Here is a 14,289-nt window from a genome sequence, read left to right as displayed (position 1 = left end):
ATTTTGCTTTGGTGGGATAATGGTGGAATAGCAGCTGAGTGCTGCTAAATGAAAGGTCAGCAGTTTGAACCCCCAGCTGCTCCGTGGGAGAAAGATGAGGCAGTCTGCTTCCCTGCAGATTTACAGCCTTGGAAACCCTACGGGGCAGTTCTACTCTGTCCTATAGAGTCACCACAAGTCAGAATTGACTCCGTGGCAGTGGGTTTTCTTTTTATTTATTTATTTCATTGATTTGAGTGAAAGTTTATACAGAAAATTGATTTTCCATTCAATAATTCATTCACATTTTGTTTTGTGATGTTCATTGTAATCCCTATCCAAGAATATTTTTGTGGTAACATTTTGGCATTTCTTCCTGAGTAAGCTTTTGCTCCTGAAGTTGGAATGAGGGATTAACCTTGCCTTTGAAATTTAGTTTGAAAGTGTTAGCTTCACAAGATGACAAAAATCCATTGTTGCTGTTAATTTCTGGATAACACTTTCTTTAATTGGCTAGAAAGCTCAGGAGCCCTTCTCAAAGGCCACACATTCCAGGTAGACAGGGAGTCAGATATGCTAAACCAATGGGTGAGGTCAAGGGGCAGACTTTGAAATAATTATTTAATTCAGAACTATTATGTAAGAGTAAGAAGTACATTGAGACTGTAAAAGAGAACAGCAAACCCAAACTGAGTGGTAGTAATACATACACATATACACAGTCCTCTTCAAATAGAGTTTTATTTTTTTTTAAATTAATTAATTTATTTTTATTTGGGTGAAGATTTACAGAGCAAATTCACTTTCCATACAGCAGTTCACATATACTTTGTCTCATGTCATTGACCACAGTTTACCACAATGCAACAGCTCCCCTCCCACTTCCTCCCCATAGTTACCTCTTCCCAGTGTCCATTCCTCCATACTCTCCTGCACCCTGAGCTGTCTCCCTGTGCATAAGCAGCCCTTCCTTCTCCCATGATTGTTCTCTCTAGGGAGTGTGTCTACTTGAGGTAAATGTTTAACTCCCATGCCTGTACATTGTTTGGCTGGAAACCACAGGTGTGGGTTCAATTCCAGACCTGAAGGGCAGCTAGGGGCCATAGTCTCAGTGGTTCCACCAGGCTCAAATAGAGTTTTATTGAGGCAGATAAATTTACAAATAACTACAAAAGAGAATCATTAAGAAAACCAGTGACTCTGACAGTGACTTAACCCAGGGACTTAATTGTCTCCAAGGTGCACGTGATGCGCTTTTCCCATTTGATGGATCTTTATGACAGAGTTGGGAGGATCAGCCTCTTCTAATTTCTTGGTTCCTTGTGAATACAAATTTGAATTCTAATTTTCAGATCTTTTCTCTTTTTGATGGAATTTATGTTTTTCTTTTTACTTCAATGTTGTGTTTTTTCCAGTATTTCTAGATCTGAAAGAACAGGTAAAATAATGTAGCCTATTCCTAAGAGGTACAACTAGAGATCTATGGTCAAGGGAATGAGGTCAGGGCTTATTGCTAAAGCTGGGCCTCTGTTCAGGCTTCCGCTCTCAGCAAAGGGAGTTTCTGCTGCTTTCTCTTGAGATGGGGCACTGACAAGCTCTCCAGAGCACATGGTCTTGAAGTGGGTGAAGGTGAATCCAGAACTGGGGATGCCTACTCCCCTGCTGTTACTGCCAGGCTCAAATGAGGCACGGGCCGCCGTCCTCCCCAATAAGAATGCCTATGTAAAGTAACCTCCTTGGCAAAGGACGTGAGGGATAATGGTATTCTAGTAAGCTAATATCCCCTGCCACACACTGGCGTGTATTATATTTAGGAATAAAGGATGCCAGGATTTCAGTATTGAAGAATGAACCACGCTCAGAAATGGCTTGATGTTTAATTATTGAAATGTATACTATGTTCTGAGGTTAAAAGTATAAGTGTCTGCACTGAAATCCAGGGACTCATAACCAAATAAATTGGCAAGTCTTCCCTTGTTGTATAACTTCTCATGTTTTCTATTATGTTAGGACCTTAGTTTCTGCATCTGTAAAATGGGAAATTAATTGAATCCACTTGAAAAGATGTTGTGAGGATTAAATGAGGAAACGTCTTTGAAGTCCTGACACATACTTATAAAGTCCTGTTCATTGTCCCAGCCATTAGCAACTCAAAGTAGGAACAGGGTCTTAGTACCTAAGATATGTAATTTGTGCCTGGCACACAAGAAGCACCCCGTATATATTTGCTGAATGAATGAATGAATTCAAGAACAAGTGCTGATGGACATCAACGATTTCAACACACAGGTTGTAGAAGAGCTAGACACTGCAACCTATTCTTTCTTTCTCACCCTGTATTTGGCTCCTACTGACTCATGAAGTAATTCTCATTACAAGCTACTCTCTAGCTGATTACACTCTCACTTAACAGAATAATTAATTTCCTAGTAATTAAATATGCTCACAGATATAAAATCTATAGGTTTCCCTCAAGTCAGTCTTATAGAGTATATGGAATTGATCCCTCACAGCTTTTAATACAGTGACCAAAATTAGCCTTTACCCCCCACATATACTTGGGGAGTAAGTGACCCCACTCCTAGCAAAATTGGCTGTGGTCCCTATCCCCAAATCTCTATACCATTTACCAATTCACAGGGAGATGCAAATGGCACATGGGAGACAATAAATATGGGTTAAGAAATTGCATGGAGGAGTTCCTGATTGGTACAAATGTTTAATGTACTCAGCTGCTAACTGGGAGATTGGAGGATCGTGTGTACTCCTGGGCACCTTGACAAAAGGCCTGGTGCTGTACTTGTGAAAAACCAGCCACTGAGGACTCTATGGAGGACAGTTTTACTCTGACACACGTGGGGTTGTCCTGAATTGGGGTCACTATGAGTCAGTGTCTCCGTGAGTTGGAATCAACTGCATGGCAGCTGGTGGTTTAATAGCATAGAAGGAGGGAAGGAAAGAAGGGAAAAAAAAACGATGGGAGGTTATTAGCATCCTTGCTTAGAGTAGCAGAGGGGAAAACTCACCAGGGTACTGGGAACCTGGAGGTAACACAGAACCTAGAAAAGGAAAGCTAGATATACAAAGCAAACGTTTAGTCATATACATAATACTGCCTGAGGCTGGTGCAACTATTCTGAACATAAATGATCAGTTTTCCTGGTGGAATGAATGAGTGTGACTGTGAAATTCCTTTGTGCTTTCTAATTTTTTAAAATGTACGTTTCCTTTTACCTTTCTCCTTTAACTCAAACATCTTGCACGAGAAGTAGTAGTTGTGCTAAAGACAGTCTCCTCTATTGCTTCCTCTCTGATTGCTTTGCTTCTGGTTCCCTGTCTCCTCTTCTCCTTTGTTTCAGAGCTTCTATTCTTCACTCCGGCCATGCCCCAGCTGTTTCAACAGAGAATTCACTGGTCATTGACTCAAACCAGAGAGTAGCCCCACCCCCTCAGCCTCTCTCCTAACTATCTTAGGAGAACTTTTTGGCAGTGAAGGTAAAGTTTTTGAAGGTTTCTTTTATCCCTGGTATTGCCTAGTGATTCTGCAGTCACTGTTAAGAGCCACCGAGTAGCTAAGCTCTGAGCCTGGTCAGAACCTACATCTGTGGAAATGATGCACAAAGTACTAGACATGGTTCCACCTCTTGATATGCTAATGTGACATTCTGAATTTGTAATATGGCTGGTAAATTTATTTTATCTGAGACTTTCGTGGGAACCATGTGCTACAAGTATAGAGTGTTATCAGAATTGCTAATATGGCTGCTGCTTCAATAACGGAGAAGAATCAGATATGAAATTGCCAGAATTGTGTCAATTTATTTCCCAAGAACATTACAATGATCTGTCGGGAGCTCTGGTAATGTAGTGCCTAAGGCACTTGACTGCTAACCAGAAGGCTAGCGGTTCAAACCCACCAGCCACTCCTCAGAAGGAAGGTTGGGCAATCTACTTCCATAGTGATACTGCCTCAGAAACCAAGGAGGGGTCACTATGAGTCGGGTCCAACTTGATGGCACATAACAGCAACAACAACATTGTTGTGGGAAGGGAGGTGGTCAGTGGCTCCTGGTATGGCAAATAGAAGTTTGGTCTGAATTGACAATAAAGCTATCAGTTGGTAACATATCCAGAGTCCTAGGATGGGACCGATGGTAAAATGCTTGGCTGCGAACCAAAAGGTTGGTGGTTTGAGTCCACCAGTGGGGCCTTGGAAGAAAGGCCTGGCAATCTACTTTTGAAAAATCAGCCATTTAAAACCCTATGGAGAGCAGTTCTACTCTGTCACACATGGGCTCACCATGAATAAGAATTGACTTCATGGCAACTGGTTACTGGTAATCTGTCCAATTAAAAACGGCTTTACTTTAGCACACTCAGTTTGCACATTTTCTTTAGCTTCTGTGCCATAAAACAAACCAAACTTATTGCCAACAAGTCAATTCCAACTCATAGCAATTCTGTAGGACCGAGTAAACCTGACCCATAGGGTTTCCAAGGCTGTAATCTTTACAAAGAAGCAGATTGCCGCATCTTTCTCCTGCAGAATAGTTGGAGGGTTCGAACTGCTGACCTTTTGGTTAGCAGCTGAGTTCTTAAGTACTGTGCCCTCCAGGGCTCCTGTCTCCCATAGCTACTATATATATGTTTTCCATTTTTGTTCAGTTTTGCATAGTTTTAGCAAATAATTCTCATTTCTTTCAACAGCATTGAGCAGAAGTGGGAGGCAGGGACTCATCAAGTGTGCCGTGAATGGAGCTCTCACACACACAGTTAGTGAGCGGAGGGCACAAGGGAGGAGGACGAGCCCTGCTCATGTGACGTGCGTGTCTTTCAGATTGCTGGCATCCTCTCAGCGGTGATTGTGCTGGTCGCCATTGTGGCCTTGGGGAAGCTGCTGGAACCCCTGCAGAAGGTATAATCCTGCTTCTCGAAAAACCGATTGAATCATTTCCCGTCACTACTCTGCAACCAGAGAAATAACAGGAGATTAAAAAATCATCACATGGGAAACCATTCCCTGAATAACAGAGCTTTCCTTGTCTCTCTTGGCAGTCGGTCTTGGCCGGTGTTGTGATTGCCAACCTGAAAGGGATGTTTATGCAAGTGTGTGATGTTCCTTGTCTATGGAGACAGAATAAGATTGATGCCGTAAGTCACTTACCCACCATTTTCGCCTGAAATAGTACTTTACTCTTACATGCTTCCTGCCATATCACTGTGTCTCCTTTTCTCCTAAACACTGCTCGTGCTCTGGGAATCCCAGAACAAAATAAGAATTGTGTGGATAAACTAAAGCAGGCGTCTTTCACAGGAACTGCTTTTTGTGAAAGCCTTGTACCTCTGGGAAGACCCATTTCTAGTAAAATGCCCATGTGTGGCTTATTTATCCACTCCTAGCCTTGTAAAGCCAAAAACAAACAACACTTTTAAACCCTAACATTTAAAAGAAAAAGAAAACACAAAACAATGTAAGAACACAAACAAGAAACAAAATTTATAAACCCATGCTGATGATAATTCTGACCACAGCATTCAGAGAAATTATTAAATTCAGAGCGTAAATCCTTTACAATTTTGCTCTAATTTAAACCAGGATAGATGAATGAGACAACTTTCTATATGCTGATACAAAAAGATCTTCAAGACAAATCATTACATGAAAAAGACATCTATGCCGAACAGAATAGTATGTATACTCTGAAATGCAGGATTGTATTTGCAGAAGGAAATGTTTAGGAAAACATACACATACACAAAAGAAGATACAAATAGGGAGGAATGTTTGGACTAGGTGGAGGGGGTTGGGAACGAGATTTTCCTGTGTACACTATTTTTTTTTTTTTTTTAAGTTGTCAACAATTTCACTTTACTTAGATCAACAAGCATGGAAGTAAGTGTCAAGAAATCAAATGACACATGAATCAATGCATTGATGAAATCAAATTACATTAACTGTTGAGTGTAAAACAAATTTACTTGGTAAACTTGCACCCAAAGCATAATAAAAAAAAAGGGAGGATGGGAGAAAGCAAACAACGAATTGCAATTGGCAAATCTGTGGGAAAATATCTTTTTTTAAAGTGTTAGAAAGCAAAGATGTCCCTTTCATTTCTGTCTTTCCTAAACCATGGTCTTTTCCATCACATCATATGGGAAAACTGGACAATAAAAAAGGAAGACTGAAGACATGACACATTCAAATTGTGGTATTGGGGAAGGAAATTAAATATGCCATGGACTGCCAGAAGAATGAATAAATATACCTTGGAGAAAGCTGTGTACACTGTTTTAAATAGTATTTCCCTTTGAATATACTATTTTTTCAAAAATTAAATAAAAAATAAAATAAAATGGCACAGTTGGTCACTACTGGGAAGGCCAATTTCTATTTTATAAAATGTGAAATGAGTAAAGTCAGAACATATTTTCAAAAGGCTGTAATTTGTTCTTGTATAATCGATCTTAGTATTTTTACAAGTAGTCTCTCACCTGATGATACCTGATGAGCTAATATAATTTGTTTCATTTCCATTTTTCCTAGGTTATCTGGGTATTTACCTGTCTAGCGTCCATCATTCTGGGTTTAGACCTCGGTTTACTAGCTGGCCTTATGTTTGCATTACTGACTGTGATCCTGAGAGTTCAATTGTGAGTAATGTAAGAGACCCGCATTTCCCTATGAACAGGAAAACCCTGAGCTTTCTCCAATGCATGTTGATATTTTGTTCAACAGAATGAAATGTTACCCAGTCCTATACCGGCTTCATGATCATTGGTAATTGGACAGTATTCTGTTGTGATCCATAACGTTTTCATTGGCTAATTTTCAGACATAGATCACCAAGCCTTGTTTCCTAGTCTGTCTTAATTCTAGAAGCTCTGCTGAAACCTATCCACCATGGGTGACCCTGTTGGTATTTTAAATATCAGTGACACAGCTTCTAGCAACATGCAAACCACCACAGTACGACAAACTGACAGATGGGTGAGGGCTATGTCATAATTTTAAAAAAATATATTTTTAAAAAATTTTATTGTGATTTGGGTGAAAGTTTACAGAGCAAATTCATTTTCCATAGAACAGTTCACATACACTTTGTCTCATGATATTGACTGCAATCTCTCACAATGCAACAGCTCTCCTCTCACTTCCTCCCCATAGTTAGCTCTTCCCTGTGTCCTCCCTCCCATGCACTCCTGGCCCCTGAGCTGTCTCCCTGTGCATACATAGCCCTTCTATTCTGCCATGATTGATCTCTCCAAGGAGTGTATCTACTTAATGTAAATGTTCAGTTCATATGCCTGTCTTTTGTTTGGCTGGAGGCCACAGGAGTGGGTTCAATTCCAGACCTGAGGGGTAGCTGGGGGCCATAGTCTCGGGAGTTCCACCAGGCTCTATCAGACCAGCAAACCTGGTGTCCACCCCCCCCTTCTTAATGATTTCATTAAAAAAAATGTTTAAGAAACAAAAAACCATCGCCATAGAGTCAATTTCAACCCATAGCAACCCTATAGAACAGGGTAGAACTGCCCCCGTAGAGTTCCCAAGGCTAATCTTTATGGAAGTAGACTGGCACATCTTTCTCCCGCAGAGCAGCTGGTGGATTCAAACTGCTAACCGTGTGGTTAACCACTGTGCATTTAACCACTGTGCCAACAGGGAGCCTAAAATAGTTATTATATATTGAAGGTGTCTATGAATTAAGCACAAAGTGCTTTATGTATGTTACTTTTAATCTTCAAGCAAATCTTGTGACTAGGCTTTATTATTCTTCTACAGGAAAGAAAACTAGCTCAGAAAGGTTAAGAATTTTGCCTAAGCTCACACAGCTAGTACATGGCAAAGCTAAGATCTGAACCCAGAGCTATTCTCACTCCTAACTCTATGTATCAATCACATATTCTACTGCCATCTTTCTTTTGAAGTCATTGTGAGACCGAAAGGTTGTTTTACAGTTTCTTCTTCAAATGAGATGAAGTATATGAGGCTCTGGCCCAATGCTTGGGGTGAGACAGCTGCTCACTGAATTTAGCTTCTTTTCTTCATTTGAGGCTAGGAGGTCACCAGTTCTTTAACACAGAGCAGGAGAACTTTAAAACAGCTGACTGTGCCAAAATTCATTCAAATCTATCAAATAAGGCATATAGCGAATAAATGCTAAGACAAGCTACACAGTTATGGGAAGCAGACATAATTAGATCATATGCAGAGGAGAGAAGCAGAGACATGATTGCAAGTAATGGGAAACAACCTCTGAGGGAAGGTTGGGAACCTGAAGCTAGATTGTCTTTATTTTGTTTTGAATCTTGAGAGACTTTAGGTGTGTTGTGTCTTCCTGGGCTAAGATGGGAATACAACCTTGCTCTCTCCTCAACACTTCTCTATCTTTCCGGACTCCTGGCCCTTCTCTGCCTATTTCTGGTCCACGAAGGACCAAAAAACCTGGAAAGACATCAACACAGAAGTCTTCAGCTTAGCCTAAGCCTGACTTTCCTGCCCCACCAAGCACTTCTCTCTCTTGCCCTCCCTCCCAGCCCTGACATGTTGGTGCCTACCCAGCATGTAGGCTTGTGTTTATGGCCTCAGCACCCTAAATGGTTGCCCAGGGACCCAAAAGAGTTCACAAACTCCCCAAGTACCCAATTTGCTGCTAGAGAATGACTCAGGAACTACACAGAAGATGCAGCCTCTCACACTACTTTTTCTTGTGGTTGTGTGTTTGGGGAGAGAAGATTATTATAGAGACTTTAGCTTGTGAGCTTTAAGTTGAAAACTGGCCCAGCAGCACAAGCTGAGGAGAACTCGGTGGTGCATTTTAGCTGCTGATTTGGTAACTAGGCTTTGAGCCAATACAAAGCACTATCCTTCACAGTATTTAATTTCCCATAATTATAATGCTGATCCAGAGAGCACGCTGCTGAAAGTACCCCAAACAGATTCTCTTTCTTCACAAATTGTATTTAGCATTTGTCCCTAGTCACACTTGAAGAATCATGGAATTTATCTGATTGCATCAGGAAGAGGAAATCAACAGTCTGGTTGGCAGGAAGGACTTATAGTCCTTTCAGGCTTCTATTTCTATAAAATGAGACTAATTTGATCACCTACAGACCGTCCGTACTTCATCAGGAAGTTCCCATCATTCACAAGTGACTGCCAGGCACTATGCCAAGCACTAAAGACCTACAGGTTAAAGAAAGGCTGTGTTGCCACTCACTACCGGGGCCTCTTCTCTGAACCTTATTTTAAACCAAAAAAACAAACTCACTGCCATTTAGTTGATTCCGACTTATAGAGACCCCCACTGGGTTTCCAAGGATGTAAATCTTTATGGAAGCAGATTGCCCCATTTTTCTTCCATGGGGCAGTTGGTGGGTTTGAACCACTGACCTTTTGGTTAGCAGCCATATGCCTTAACCACTGCACTACCGGAGTTCCTGAACCTTAGTTTACTCACCTATAAGAATGAAGCTAATACTAATGAACCTTCAGGATTATAAAAATCCAAAAACCAAACCTGTTGCTGTGGAGTCAATTCTGACTCATAGCAACCCCATGTGTTACACAAGGTTTTCTTGGCTGTAGTCTTTTTTTTTTTTTTTTTAATTTTTATTGTGATTTGGATGAAAGTTTACAGAGAAAATTCATTTTCCATACAGCAGTTTATACACGTTTTGTTTCATGACATTGACTGCAATTCCCCACAATGGAACAGCTCTCTTCCAACTTCCTCCCCATAGTTACCTCTTCCCTGTGTCCTTCCTTCCCATGCACTCTCATTCCTGAGCTATCTCCCTGTGCAAACACTGCCCTTCTGTTCTCCCACAATTGATTGCTCCAAGGAGTGTATCTACAGGATATAAAATGTTCACCCCATATGCCTGTCTATTGTTTGGCTGGAAGCCACGGAAGTGAGTTCAGTTCCAGACCTGTAGGGTAACTAGGGACCATTGTCTCAGGGGTCTCACCAGGCTCTATCAGACCAGTAGATCTGTTTTTTTTTTTTCTATGATTTTGAGTTTTGTTCTGCATTGTTCTCCCACTTTATCCAGGATCTTTGGCTATAGTCTTTATGGAAGCAATTGCCAGACCTTCCATGGAATCACTGGGTGGGTTCCAACCACTGTCCTTTAGGTAGCCGATCATAAATTGTTTGAACTGCCTAGGGCCATTTTCAGAGTTATGGTGGACCTTAAATAAGATGAAACATATGTGAAAGCACTTTGTGTATCCCACAAACTGTTATACACGTGAACGTATGATGCTTATTATTTCTCTCAACCATCAGAAGAGAGTCACGGTTCTCCTTCTCCCCCACTTTCACACAAACACCAGCTGTTCATGTCAGAGTTAGCTACAGGAAAATGTCATCTGCAATAAAGAGGGAGTCCAAAAACATCAGAATCATGGGCTCTTTAGTATCTGTTATTTCTTTAACTTTTTATTCTGAAATAGGCCTGTTTAAAAAAAATCCTGACCTTAATTTTTCTTTTAGTCCTTCATGGAGTAGCCTTGGAAGCTTCCCTAACACAGACATCTACAAAAGTACCAAGATTTACAAAAATGTGAGTGCTTTTATGAGATGGTTGCTGGCCTTGGGTTTGTGAGCCTGGAGTTTTAGGAGTCCCCTATTGTCTTTTAGTCTATTAGGTGCCAGCCAAAGGGGGAGACTTTGTTATATAGTAAAAGTCCTGAAGACCACTGAAAATATCATGAAAACTTTTGACCCAGCATGCCCTCTGATTTATGTGAATTTTGTCCATGCTGATAGAATATCACTAATATTTGAAGCAGGCCATTTTAATGTAAAACCATGGTAAAAAGGGATTTTAAAAACAGGCAATTAGATTATTTCCAGAAGTTAAATCAGATTTCTATTTCTCTGCTATGTAACGCTTATCCTCTATGACATTGTCTGAAATCCCTGTAAGATTTTCTTCATTCAGTTTTAACAAGAGACTTTCAAGTTCTCTGTCACTAAAAACCTTATGTGGCATTTTGATTTATCCTGGGATTCAGAAAATACAATATATAATATTGGAAATGAAAAAGAAAGAAACAAAACATCCCAATAGTGGACTGTGGTCTCTGCAAATAAAATTGACTCATGACCACTAGGGGAATACACTAAAAACCAAAATAATAAAGCAGAGAATGAGAACACCAATACAGCAAAAAATAATTTTTAAATGTAAAAAAAAAAAAAAAAAAGAATTGTTTTCTTTTAATGTGAACCTAGGAAGTTATAGTCTAATTTTACTATAACATTAGAAGTTTGTTGGGCACTGAATCTATAGTTTTAGTAGGTGCTGTTTATTTACTTTCATAATCTATCTCATTTGTGTTGAGCAAGTGCCTTCAAAAGCTAAAAATGCTTCTGGAGAATATTTTGGCCCTGGAGCCAGGCTGCGTTTGGAGTTTGGTTCTAGGCTTGGTCTTGGTAAGGCCTTGGCCACTAAGCCTCTCAGGTTCAGTTTTCTCATCTGAAGGAGCTGAAATAATTTGCTTCCTATAGACTAGGAGAGTCTATGATTCTATGATTCCTTGATTTCTATTTTTGATCTGCACACTATATGTCAGAACGCAAACAAACAGATGATAGCATAGGCCTCAGTTTTCACAAACCTTCTTACTTTTGCTACGTAACATTTTGAAGAATTTTAGCAAAATCAAAAGTGCTAGTGGTATAAACTCGAGGCTAATCATGTCACCATCCTGAGCTTCCATTCCTTTATCTGGAAATGGAAGGGCTGAACAAATTGCTTCCGAATGCCCCTTCTAACTTTGACCATCTATGGGACTATGATTTGTTGGGCTCCAGGAACTTCGGCAACTGGGATGAAGCCCCTATTCAAATAAAGTTCAGTGGTGCTGCCTACTCCCCTGAGCAGCTGTGAGCGGCTAGAAATTTAATTGAATATTTAAGACCTTAAATTGTTAAATTGTTTAACCTCAGACTATTTTTTTTATTGTGATAAATATATAGATAACAAAACATTCGTTATTTCAACCATCTTCACATCAGACTTTTTTTGTTGCATATTAGGGTGAGGAATCTGAAGGAGTGAAGATTGTTAGATTTCCTAGTCCAATTTTTTATGGCAACATCGATGGTTTAAAAAAATCTATCAAGTCCACAGTAAGTATTTTATCTTTAGAAATTTGGTTTCTAGCCTCCTTTGAGACTTCACTCACTCTACAAATATTTATTGGTTTCCAACTGGGAGTAAGGCATTAAGAATTACAACATAGTATCCTTGCCCTCATATAATGGGGTTAGGGGAGGAAAAAATACATATGTTAAAAATCTATGCAGCAATAACTATGCCATATAGCAATTTGAAAGATGTCTCCAGGCAGAATATCTCCCAAGTAAATAGTTACAGTGAGTTTGAGTGAGTTTAAGGCAGATGAAGGAAAAAGATAGGACCATGAGACAGCAGCGTTGCACAAGCTATTTACTGGGGCTGGCACATTGACCATTGCATGCAAGGTGGCCTCCTACAGCAGGAGATCCTCCAGAGGCAAGCGGTACGGGAACCACCAGAATGGAAAAGAGGGCAAGAAAATCCCTGGAGAAGAGGAGAAGGGAGGGGGACTTACGTGTGCCCATGTGATGCCCTCTGTAGCAAGGCGGGGAGTCTCTTGGTCAGAGAGCTCCAAGGACAGCTATAACTTGAGTGTCCTTATGACAAGGTTTTATCTTACTTACGACTAGCAGATGTTGGACACAGTTTTAAAGGGTGGGCTCTAAGTGGCTTCAAATCTACTTATTTGAGCTATTTTTAAAAAATTGGATATGTACAAATTTGAGTTTAGTGCTGGTGGGCTCTTTTGGGCTAACATGCCTCAGCTTGCTATAAAGAAATAAACAACCTATGGCCAATATACAGACACCCTCTCTGGCTCATTCATAGAACAGTAGTATGTCTAGGAGTTAGGAGTCCATGAGTGGTACAGTTAATGGGCTTGGCTGTAACCAAAAGATTGGTGGTTTGAGTTCACCCAGCCACACCACAGAAGAAAAGCCTGATTGTCTACTTCTGAATAATCAGCTACTGAAGACTCCATGGAGCACAGTTCTACTCTGACACACATGGATGGACTCATCACGAATTGGAGTTGAGTCTATGGCAACTGGTAGTATAGGTGTTAAGAGTTTTATTATAAAAGGGAGCAGTCCATGTTAGCTGGAATGGTCAGGCTTTGGGTGGCCATTGGGTAGAAGGAAGGAAATTATCTCTGGTGTTAGAGAATTTTGTGAGCTGAGAGGAGGAGGTGGGAACACATATGTAGGGAAGAGGTGCCCAGCTGTAGGAAACAGCAAAACATACTAAAATATATGTAAACGGGAAATTCTGGTCTTGAATGCCACTCCCCACTTCAGACTTGGGGTTTACCTCTAGATCAGTATTTTCCTAAGTGAGTTCCAGGACAAACTGGTTCATAGTTTTGCAATAAGAAAAGAACTCTGTGATGTCAAGGAAATTTGGAACACACACCCTTAAAATGAAAGAGGTTATTTTTTTGCCATTTTGTTTTTTACTGTCTCGAATCCTTTAATATGCTAATGTATTCCCTGACTCTCTGGGAATGGTGTGGGACTGAGTGTCCTGGTGGTGGAGCAGGACCTCTTCCATCACACTTCAGAATTCCTTTTCTCACAGAGTATCTCAAGGAATAATACCCTTTGAGAAGTAACCTGTGTAGATAACAATTGCCATTAATGAGTGTTAGGAACCAGACATTTTAAGTACCTTGACATTTATTTCCAAAGGTTGGATTTGATGCTATTCAAGTATATAATAAGAGGCTCAAAGCACTGAGGAAAATACAGAAACTCATCAAAAAAGGGCAACTAAGAGCAACAAAGGTGAGGCAACATCTTCCTTTTTCTCCTTCAATGCTTTTTGCTGATGAAGCAATTAGGTGATCTAAAATTAAATCTACTCCCTTTGGTACTCAGATGTGCATGAGCAGATGACATATGTATATTGGAGAACAGCTGCACTGTTCTTATATGCAAGAGGGAATGGGAGGAAATAAAGCGAAATCAGCATAGTTCCCTGGAAACACAGACTGATTTTTTTTTACGTTTTATTACAAACAGCATCTGCATAACTTTTTACATTTTATCTATTTTTTAATAATTTATTTTATTTTTGTTGTTGTTGGAAATATGCACACTAGAACATACTCCACTTCAACAATTTCTATGTGCATATTCATTGACATTGATTACATTCCTCAAGTTATGCAACCATTCTCTAGCCTTCTTTTCCAAATTGTTCCTCCTCCATTAATGT

At 40.1% G+C, this 14,289-nt stretch overlaps 1 protein-coding gene across 1 annotated transcript in view; it reads left to right on the top strand.

Annotated features, from left to right (window-relative positions):
- The window catches only part of SLC26A4 (solute carrier family 26 member 4), a 76,585-nt gene that overhangs the window by 48,031 nt on the left and 14,265 nt on the right, over positions 1 to 14,289 (top strand). Inside the window, exons 10-15 of the mRNA XM_007945077.1 lie at positions 4,817 to 4,894; positions 5,035 to 5,130; positions 6,524 to 6,630; positions 10,479 to 10,548; positions 12,030 to 12,122; positions 13,761 to 13,856. Coding sequence (XP_007943268.1) covers positions 4,817 to 4,894; positions 5,035 to 5,130; positions 6,524 to 6,630; positions 10,479 to 10,548; positions 12,030 to 12,122; positions 13,761 to 13,856 — 540 coding nt within the window. The remainder of the gene's footprint in view (positions 1 to 4,816; positions 4,895 to 5,034; positions 5,131 to 6,523; positions 6,631 to 10,478; positions 10,549 to 12,029; positions 12,123 to 13,760; positions 13,857 to 14,289) is intronic.

This window comes from Orycteropus afer, unplaced genomic scaffold (assembly GCF_000298275.1).
Source record: "Orycteropus afer afer isolate SDZICR_OR568_19922 unplaced genomic scaffold, OryAfe1.0 scaffold00007, whole genome shotgun sequence".
Taxonomy (NCBI): Eukaryota; Metazoa; Chordata; class Mammalia; order Tubulidentata; family Orycteropodidae; genus Orycteropus; species Orycteropus afer.
This window is presented reverse-complemented; position numbering and strand designations above follow the sequence as displayed.